Raw genomic sequence first — 10,648 nt, 5'->3', positions numbered from 1 at the left:
GATAATTTTCTTTTTATCGAAAAAAGTCATTAGGAAAAATTGTTTGTTCTTTTTAATACTATAAATATCTGTACATAGAATTGTCAAATTCTGAAAAAAGTATTCTCAAAATTTTCAAAATGCGCTCACTTTTTGAATTTTGATCAAAAATGGCTGGTTCACGAACTCGCCCTTTCTTTTAGGGCCTAAAAAATGTGTGCCAAAGATGAATTTGATTCGTTTATGTTTTCGAAAGTTATCGTGTTTACGGACGGCCGGACGGACACAGACAGACGCCACCGTGAAAACCTGATTTTCGGATTCAAGGAGTCTCGAAACGTGGAGATCCGTTGAAAAAGTGTGATGTCAAATTTCCGACAATTCTAATACTTTCTCAATCATAAATGATGAGAATGTAAAAAAATGAATATTTTACAAAATATTTCAACTTTGAACTAAAGTGTAAAATTTTCAACCAAAAAAGATATTTAAAAAAAATAGTTGAATTTTCAACCAAATAGTTGAATCTTCCACTAAAACATATTATTTTTCAACCAAATAGTTACATTTAGAAACAAAAAAGTTTTTGAATTTTCAAAAAAATAATTGAATCTTTCCCCAAAAAAGATTATTTTTTAACCAAATAGTTTCATTTCGAACCAAAATAAAATGAATTTTTACCAAAATAAGGGTTTCTTTTAACAAAATAGACGAATTTTCAACAAAATAGTTTAATCTTCACCAATACAGATTATTTTTCATACTAAACGTTGCATTTTGAAGCAAAAAAAATTATTTTAACAAAATTGTTGAATTGTCGATAAAATAATTAAATCATCCATCAAAAAAGATTATTTTTCAACCAAACCGTTTCATTTCGAATCAAAATAAAATGAATTGTTATCAAAAAAAGTTCTTACTTTCAATAAAATAGTGTAATTTTATGACAAAGGATTAATCTAATCATCAAACATATTATTTTTCAACCAAACAGTTAAATTTTGAAAAAAAATTTGTTATAAAAATTGTTGAATTTTCAACAAAATAATTTAATCTTCCACCAAAACAGATTTTTTTTCAACCAAAAAGTTTTATTTTGAACCAAAGTAAAGTGAATTTGTATCAAAAAAGGTTTTTCTTGCAATAAGATAGAGAAATTTTCAACCAAAGATGAATCTTCAACCAAGATAATTATTATTTCGCAAATTAGTTCAACTTTGAACCAAGTATTTGCATTTTCAAAGAAAAATATGTATTTTTAACCAAATATTTGAAATTTCAAACGAATCGTTAATTCTTCCCTCAAAAAATATTATTTTTCAACCAAACAGTTTCGTTTCGAACCAAAATAAAATTAATTTTCATAAAAAAAGGGTTTTCTTTAAATAAAATAGTAAAATTTTTACAAAAGAATAAATCTTCAAAAAAAAAAAATATTTCACAAATAATTCAACTTTGATCCAAGCAGTTGAGTTTTCAACCAAAAAGAAGAATTCTCAACAAAATAATTGAATCTTCCAATAAAAGATTATTTTTCAATCAAAAAGTTTCATTTCGAACCAAAATAAAATGAATTTTGAATAAAAAAAGGTTTTTCTTTGAATAAAATAGTGTAATTTTTAACAATAGGTAAATCTTCAACCAAAAGAAAGATTCTAAATTGTTCAAATTTGAACAAAGTAGTTGGATTTTTACCCAAGAAAGATTTATTTTTAACAAAATAGTTGAATTTTCAACCAAAAAAAAAAAAGAATTTTCAACAAGATAATTGTATTGTCCGTCAAAAAAGATTAATTTTCAACTAAAACGTTACATTTTGTACAAACAAAAAAAGAATTTTCAACAAAATTGTTGAAATTTCAATCAAAAAGAAAAATTTTTCACAAAATAATTGAATCTTCCATAAAAAAAAAATTTTCAACCAAACAGTTTCATTTCGAACCAAATCAAAATTAATTTTCATACAAAAGGAGGTTTTTCATTAAGTAAAATAGTGCAATTTTTATAAAAGAATAAATCTTCAATGAAAAGAATTTAAACCAAAAAAGATGTATTATTAACAAAATAGTTGAATTTTCAACCAAATAATTGAATCTTTCATCAAAAAAGATTATTTTTCAACCCAAACGTTCCACTTCGAACAAAAAAAAAATAATTTTTAACAAAATTGTTGAATTTTCAACCAAAAAGAAAAAAGAATTTTCACTAAATAATTGTATCTTTCATCAAAAAAGATTATTTTTCAACCAGACGTTTTCAATTCTAACCAAAAGAAAAAAATGAAATTTCAATAAAAAAAGATTTTATTTGAATAAAATATTTAAATTTTTAACAATGAATGAATCTTCAATAAAAAGAATTATTCCAGATTGTTTAAATTTGAAAAAAGTAGTTGAATTTTTATCCGAAGAATGTGTATTTTAAACAAAATAGTTGAATATTCAACTAAACAGGTGAATATTTCTCCATAGCAGATTTTTCAACCGAAACGTTGCATGTTGAAAACAAATTTTGTAACCCAATCGTTGAATTTTCAAGCAAATAGTTGAATATTCCACCAAAACTTTGCATTTTGAACAAAAAAAAAAACAAAATTTTTGACAAAATTGTTGAATTTCTAACAACAAAAAAACGAATTTTTAAACTAAATAGTTTAATCTTCCACTAAAATATATTATTTTTTAACCAAACAGTTAAATGTTGAACCAAAAAAAATAAGTTTTATCCAAATTTTGGAATTTTTAATCAAATAGTTGAATCTTCAAAAAAAAAATTTATTTTTCAACCAAACTGTTTCATTTCGAACAAATATAAAATGAATTTTGACCAAAATAGGTTTTTCAACCGAAAAGATTAATTTTCAACCAAATAGTTGAATCCTACATCAAAAAAGATTATTTTTCAACCAACAGTTTCATTTCGAAGCAAACTAAAATGAATTTTTTATCAAAAAAAGGTCTTTCTTTCAATAAAATAGTGAAATTATTATGAAAGAATAAATATTAAACGAAAAACATTATTATTTCACAAATAGTTCAACTTTTATCCAAGTAGTTGAATTTTCAACAAAAAAAATATGTCTTTTTAACAAAATGGTTCAATTATCAACCGAACATTTGAATTTTCAAGCCAAGCAGATTAATTTTGAACCGAAACCTTGCATTTTGAACAAACAAAATCAAAAGAATTTTTAACAAAAAAATACGAATTTTCGACCAAAAAGTTAAATCTTCCACTAAAACATATTATTTTTGAACCAAACAGTTACATGTATTCTTTATTCACTTTTTCTTTTTTTCAATAAAATATTGAAATTTTTGACAAAGGATGAATCTTCAGGCAAAAGAATCATTATTTAAAAAAATGCATGAACCTTCAATTAAAAACGACAAATGTTCAACCTTTCAAATTAAAAAATTAATTTTATATCAAAAACGCGAATTTCCAAAAAAATAGTTAAATTTTCAACCGAAAGAATAAACTTTTAACTAAAATGATTTATCTCCAAGCCTAAAAAGACGAATTTTTAACAGAAAAAATTATTTTGTCCAAAATTGTTAAATTTTTTACACGTTTGATTAATGTTTAAACAAATAATTCAGTTTTCAAACGAAAACGTCAATTTTGAACCAGAAAGATTAATAATCTACCGAAAAAGATGAATTTTCCACAAAATGCGTGAACTTTCAACTAAAATAATTTTATTTAAAAAATCATTTTTTATCAAAAAACAAGTAAATTTCCAAAAAATAATTAAATTTTCAACCGAATAGATAAATTTTCGACTCAAATGTGTACATGAATTTTTAACTAAAATTTTTTTTTTTACAAAAATAGTTCATTGTTAACCAAACAGTCGAATTTTCATAAAAAAAACTTACCTTTTCAACCAAAACGATTAATCTTCATGAAAAAAAAAGGATTTCTAAGAAAAGAATTAAACTTTCAACCAAGTAATTAAATTTTCAACAAAAAAGATCAATTTTGAATCAAATAGTTGAATCTTCCATTAATAAAGACTATTTTCCAACCTAACAGTTTCATTTCGAAACAAAAGAAGAAAATAAATATTCAATAAAAAAAAGGTTTTTCTTTGAATAAAATAATGACAATTTAACAATGGAAATGAATCTTCAACCAAAAGAATGATTCCAAATTGTTCAAATTTGAACAAAGTAATTTAATTTTCAAACAAATCTTCCTCCAAAATAAGAATATTTTTTAATCAAGCATTTTCATTTTGAACCAAAATAAAATAAATTTTCATACAAAAAACAGTTTTTTCTTTCAATAAAATAGTGAAATTTTTATGAAAGAATAAATCTTCAACGAAAAAAAAATATTATTTCACAAATAGTTCAACTTTGATCCAAGTAGTTGACTTTGCAACCAAACAGTAGAATTTTCCACCAAAACAGATTATTTTTCAGCCAAACAGTTGAATTTGACAAAAGGGGAAAGTTTCTTGAAAACAAGGGAAAAGGAGGAATTCTTTTTAAAACAGGGGAAAAACGAGATTAGATGCAGGAGTGTGAAATCTGAATTTTAATGTTATTACCTTTCTATTTGTATTTTCTCTCAGGCTAACAGAACTGCCATGGATTTACCAACTACCGATCCAGGAAGTGATCTCTGCGATCATACAGATTCCGATGAAAATTATTTACAGTCACTCACATTGAGATCTGCAAAAGAAAAAGGCAATTCTTTTGAATTGTAAATTAATAATTCATAGAAAAAAATATGTAAATAATTTCTTCTCTATTTTTTAGAATTTAGAGACAATTGTAAAGACTTGAAAGAACAAAGTATCTTTTCTGGAAACGAAGAACCACAAGAAAACGAATTATTTTCGTTGCCAACATTAGCTAGACCACGTAGTTTATCTTTAGGCGAAGAATTGATTACTAAAGAAACTTTTGAGGAGAGGAGATACTTTTCTCGATTTCATCCATTGCCAAGGTGAAAATATAATTTGTTTAAATCTTTTTTGATTACTTTTACTAGGAGATCAGTAATAAATTTATTTTAAATTTTAGTTTATGGATGAGTTGTTTTATATTGTAAGTTATTGATTGATTTTATCTTAAAACTTGTGCTATTCTTTAAAATAATTGTAAACTTATTGATTATTCTATATTATTTTAGAAACTTGAGAAATTTATCCCCAATTTTGCCGAGAGTAGATGATGTACCATTAAAATTAACAACACTGAGGCAAAAAATATGGACGGGAGTGAAATTTGAAAAAAGTGCAATTTCGTTAAGGAAAAGTCCTCTCAGTTGGGGAATATCAAATATGGCTCGAGGTTACCAAACTGATAGTGACGCTTTGCTCAAGTAAGTTTTTTTTTCTCAAATAATGTTTATTTTCGAAATTTCAGAATTCAGAGTCCAAAATAATCTGAAAAAAGGTGAGATAGGACGATTTTACATAAGAATAGGGGCATAATAGGGGGTGAATTCTTTTAAATAAAATTAATGTATAGGTACCATTTTAAATTCAATGCAAAAGCATAAATTTTCAACCAAGTAGTTGCATTTTTAACTGAAAAGAATTCATTTTTACCCGAATAGTTTAATTTTTTTCTAAAAAGGAGAAATTTTTAAACAAAAATAGAATATTAGTATTTCACCAAAAAAAAGGTCATTTTCAACCAACTGATGGAGTTTCCAACCCAAAAAGACGAATTTTCAACAACAAAAAATAAATTTTTCACAAAATAGTAAAATTGTCTACAAATTAGATTAATTTCCAATCAAATAATTCATGAAGAATAATTTTATACCGAAAAAAAAACCAAAAACTGTTTAAAAGCAATAGTGAAAATTTCAGCCAATTATATACATTTTAAACTTAGATTATTCATCTCCGAATTTTCGAGAAAATTCGTGAATTTTCGAGAAAATTCGTGAATTTTCAATAAAGAAAATTAATTTTCAACCAAATGGTTGAATTTTTAAACCAAAAAGACCAATTTAAAAAAAAAACTAAATTTTTTACTAAATTGTTAACTTTTTAGCAAATAATATTGAGTATTAACAAATTTAAAAAAATTTTTATTAGAAATTAACTTTTTATCAAAAAAGCATCTTTCCCCCAAAAAAGTGAAATTTTCAACCAAATGGTTGAATTTTTAAACCAAAAAGACCAATTTTAAAAAAAAAACTAAATTTTTTACTAAATTGTTAACTTTTTAGCAAATAATATTCAGTATTAACAAATTAAAAAGAAATTGTATTAGAAATTAACTTTTTACCAAAAAAAACATCTTTCCCCCAAAAAAGTGAAATTTCAACCGAACATACATTTTGCAACTAAAATGATTCATCTCCAAATTTTTTACCAAATACTTGTATTTTTATCAAAAACAGTTAATTTTCAGTCAAATAGTTGACTTTTGAACCCCAAAAGACCAATTTTCAACAAAAAATATTTATTTTTTACACAATTGTTAAACCATATGCAAATGATATTAATTTTTAAATAAATATTTCAATTTTTTATCAAAAACATAAATTTTCAACAGAAAAGATTAATTTATATACAAATACTTAAAGTTTTTACTGAAGAAGATAAATTTTTTAACAAAAAAAAGGAATATTTACATTTTCAAATTAAAAAATTAAATGTGACCAAAAAAGGCTTCCCTAAAAAGGTTTAATTTTCAACCGAACAGATAAATTTACCAACTAAAATTATTCATCTCCGAATTTTGGAGAAAATTCGTCAATTTTCAACAAAAAAAGTTAATTTTCAACCAAATAGTTGAATTTTCAACCCAAAAAGACCAATTATCAACAACAAAATAATTTTTTTCACGAAATTGTGAAATTTTCAGTAAATAATATTGAGTTTTAACAAATTATAAAAATTTTTAATTGAAAGTTAACTTTTTACCAAAGAAAGCATATTTCCCCAAAAAAGTTTAATTTTCAACCAAACAGATAAATTTTGTAACTAAAATGATTCATCTCCAAATTTTTAACAAAATTCGTGAATTTAAACAAAAAAGTTTATTTTCAGTCAAATAGTTGAATTTTCAACCCAAAAAGACAATTTCTTTTACAAAATTGTTCAATTTTCTACAAATAATATTAATTGCAAACAAAATAAAGCAATTTTTAACTAAACCCCTAGATTTTCAACCAAGAAGATTAATTTTCTTTAAAAAAAAGTCTCTTGTTCAAAAAACCTGAACCTTCAACTAGAAAAGACAAATGTCAATCAACATGGAATATTTAATATTTCCTAAAAAATAGTTAAATTTTCATCCGAAAGAATAACTGTTCAACTAAAATGATTATTCTCCAAACCCAAAAAGACGAATTTTAAACAAACAAATAATTTTTCAAAACATTTTTTACCGCAAAGCATGAAGTTTCAACCAAGTATTTAAATTTTTAACTAAAAAAGATGAATTTTTACACAAATACTTTTATTTTGTAGTAAAAAAGATAAATTTTCCACCAAAAATGGAATATTAATTTGTTCAATCATAAAAAGGTCATTTTCAAACAAGGAGTTGAATTTCCAACCCAAAAATACGAATTTTCAACAACAAAAATTGAATTTTTCACAAAATAGTAAAATTGTCTAAATTTCATTTCAAGTTTATAATACAAATTTTAACCAAATACATGAATTTCCAGCCCAGAAGATTAATTTTATAACGAAAAAAATTATTTTTTTACGAAAATATATGAATTTTGAACTAAAAAAACAAACAAATGTTCAACCAAAAATTGAACTTTTACATTTTCAAGTTAAAAAATTAATTTTATACCAAATAAGCGAATAGGAAAAGCATATTGAAATTTTCAACCAAACAGATACATTTTCATCTAAAATTATTCATCTCCGAATTTTTGAGAAAATTCGTGAATTTTCAACGAAATAGTGGAATTTTTAATCCAAAAAAGACTAATGTTAAAACAAAAAAATGCATTTTTTACAGAAATGTTCAATTTTCAGCAAATAATATTGAGTTTTAACAAATTAAACAAAATTTTAAATAAAAATTAACTTTGTAACAAAAAAAGCATGTTTCCCCCAAAAAGTTAAATTTTCAACCGAACAGATAAATTTTGCAACTAAAATTATTCATCTCCAAATTTTTGATCAAATACTTAAATTTTTAACAAAAAAAGTTACTTTTCAGTCAAATAGTTGAATTTTCAACCCATAGAGGCGAATTTTTTACAAAATTGTTCAATTTTCTACAAATAATGTTAATTATAAAGAAAATAATTCAATTCTTAACTAAAACTCTAAATTTTCAACCGAGAAGATTAATTTTCTTTAAAAAAAACATAAACCTTCAACTAGAAAAGACAAATGTTCAATCAACGTGAAATATTTATATTTTCAAATTAAAATTGAATTTTATACCAAAAAAGCGAATTTATAAAAAACAGAATTAAATTTTCAACAGACAGAATAAATGATTAATCTCCAAACTTAAAAAGACGAATTTTAAATAAAAAAATAATTTTTCAAAAAATGAATCAATTTTTTTCAAAATAGTCCACTTTTCAAACAAATAATTTACATTTTTTCGAAAAGCATGAATTTTCAACCAAACATTGGAATTTTTAATTAAAACAAATGAATTTTTACACAAATACTTAAATTGTTTTGTAAAAAAGATAAATTATGAACCAAAAATGGAATATTAATTTTTTCAATAATAAAAAGGTCATTTTCAACCAAATAGGTAATTTTCCAAACTAAAAAAGCCAGTTTTCAAATAAGAAAATGAATTTTTTACAAAATTGTAAAATTTTCAGCAAATAATATTGAGTTTTAACAAATCAAACAAATTTTAAATTAAAAATGAACTTTTTACGAAAAAAAGCATATTTCCTCAAAAAAGTTAAATTTTCAACCCAACAGATAAATTTTGTAAATTTTAAACAAAAAAAGTTAGTTTTCAGTCAAATAGTTGAGTTTTCAACCCAAAAAGGCGATTTTTTTTACAAAATTGTTCAATTTTCTACAAATAATGTTACTTGTAAACAAAATAATTCAATTTTTAATTAAAAACCTGAACTTTCAACAAAGAAATTTCATTTTCAACCACATAGTTGAATTTTTAACCCCAAAAGACAAATTTTAAACAACAAAAAATGAATTTTTTACAAAATTGTTAAATCATATGCAAATAATATTAGTTTTTAACCAAATAATTCAATTTTGAACCAAAAACATAAATTTGCAACCAAAAATATTTATTTTTATACAAATACTTTCAGTTTTTACTAAAAAAGATAAATTTTCAATAAAAAATGGAATATTTACATTTTCAAATTAAAAAATTAACTTTTCACCAAAAAACGCATATTTCCCAAAAAAAAGTTTAATCTCCAAACGGACAGATACATTTTTCAACTGAAATTATTCATCTCTAAACTTTTGACAAAATAAGTGAATTTTTAACAAAAACAGTTAATTTTGAGTCAAATAGGTAAATTTTGAACCGAAAAAGACGAATTTTTTGCAAAATTGTTCAATCTTCTACAAATAATGTTCATCGTTAACCAAATAATTCAATGTTTAACTAAAAACCTGAATTTTCAACAATGAAAGTTCAGTTTCAACCACATAGTTGAATTTTTAATCCCAAAAGACCAATTTTCAAAACAAAAAAAAATAATAATTTTGTACAAAATTGTTAAATCATACGCAAATAATATTAATTTTTAACCAAATAATTCAATTTTTAACCAAAAACATGAATTCTTAACCGAAAGGATTAATTTTCATACAAATATTTTAAGTTTTTGCTAGAAAAGAATAATTTTTTACAAAAAATGCAATATTTACATTTTTAAATTAAAAAATTAAGTTTTCACCAAAAAAGTCATATTTGAGCAACCAAAAAAAAACGACTCTTCTACAAAATACACGAACCTTCCATTAAAAACGACAAATGTTCAACCTTTTAAATTAAAAAATTAATTTGATGCCAGAAATGCGAATTTACAAAAAAAATAGTTAAATTTTCAACAGAAAGAATTAATTTTTAACTAAAATGATTTATCTCCAAGCCCAAAAAGACGAATTTTTAACAGAAAAAATTATTTTGTTCAAAATTGTTAAATTTTTTTACACATTTGATTAATGTTTAAACAAATAATTCAATTTTTAAACGGAAAGGTGAATTTTTAACCAAAAAGATTAATCTTCTACGGAAAAAGATAAATTTTCCACAAAATACGTGAACTTTCAACTAAAACAATTTTGATTTAAAAAATCATTTTTTACCAAAAACAAGTAAATTTCTAAAAAATAATTAAATTTTCAACCGAATAGATAAACTTTCGACTCAAATGTGCATATGAATTTTTAACTAAAAAATTTGTTTTTCAGTAAAATAATTCATTGTTAACCAAATAGTCGGATTTTCATAAAAAACTTACCTTCTCAACCAAAACGATGAATCATTATAAAAAAAGGATTTCTAAGAAAGGAATTAAACTTTCAACCAATGAATTAAATTTTCAACAAAACTTAGACGAATTCTCATCGACAAATATAATAGTTGATGTTTTAACCAAAAAAAAGATTTTAATTTTAAACTAAAAACAGTTAAAATAAGAAAATACGAAGTTTTATCAAGAATATAAATTTTGAACAGAAATTATAAATGGCCATAAAAAAATGAAT

The 10,648-nt window shown here is 22.9% G+C and overlaps 2 protein-coding genes across 3 annotated transcripts in view; one reads left to right on the top strand and one right to left on the bottom strand.

Moving 5' to 3' along the window:
• The window catches only part of LOC117172990 (glutamine-dependent NAD(+) synthetase), a 141,962-nt gene that overhangs the window by 118,361 nt on the left and 12,953 nt on the right, over positions 1 to 10,648 (bottom strand). Inside the window, exon 2 of the mRNA XM_033361330.1 lies at positions 4,538 to 4,664. The gene's annotated coding sequence lies outside the window, so the exon portion shown is untranslated. The remainder of the gene's footprint in view (positions 1 to 4,537; positions 4,665 to 10,648) is intronic.
• LOC117172989 (cytosolic carboxypeptidase 2-like) overlaps positions 1 to 10,648 on the top strand; it is a 52,193-nt gene that overhangs the window by 38,976 nt on the left and 2,569 nt on the right. Inside the window, exons 12-15 of one of the 2 annotated variants that reach the window (XM_033361328.1) lie at positions 4,562 to 4,679; positions 4,752 to 4,941; positions 5,019 to 5,042; positions 5,128 to 5,319. In XM_033361328.1, coding sequence (XP_033217219.1) covers positions 4,562 to 4,679; positions 4,752 to 4,941; positions 5,019 to 5,042; positions 5,128 to 5,319 — 524 coding nt within the window. The remainder of the gene's footprint in view (positions 1 to 4,561; positions 4,680 to 4,751; positions 4,942 to 5,018; positions 5,043 to 5,127; positions 5,320 to 10,648) is intronic. The other variant, XM_033361329.1, reaches the window with a different exon arrangement.

Source organism: Belonocnema kinseyi, chromosome 5 (genome assembly GCF_010883055.1).
Source record: "Belonocnema kinseyi isolate 2016_QV_RU_SX_M_011 chromosome 5, B_treatae_v1, whole genome shotgun sequence".
Taxonomy (NCBI): Eukaryota; Metazoa; Arthropoda; class Insecta; order Hymenoptera; family Cynipidae; genus Belonocnema; species Belonocnema kinseyi.
This window is presented reverse-complemented; position numbering and strand designations above follow the sequence as displayed.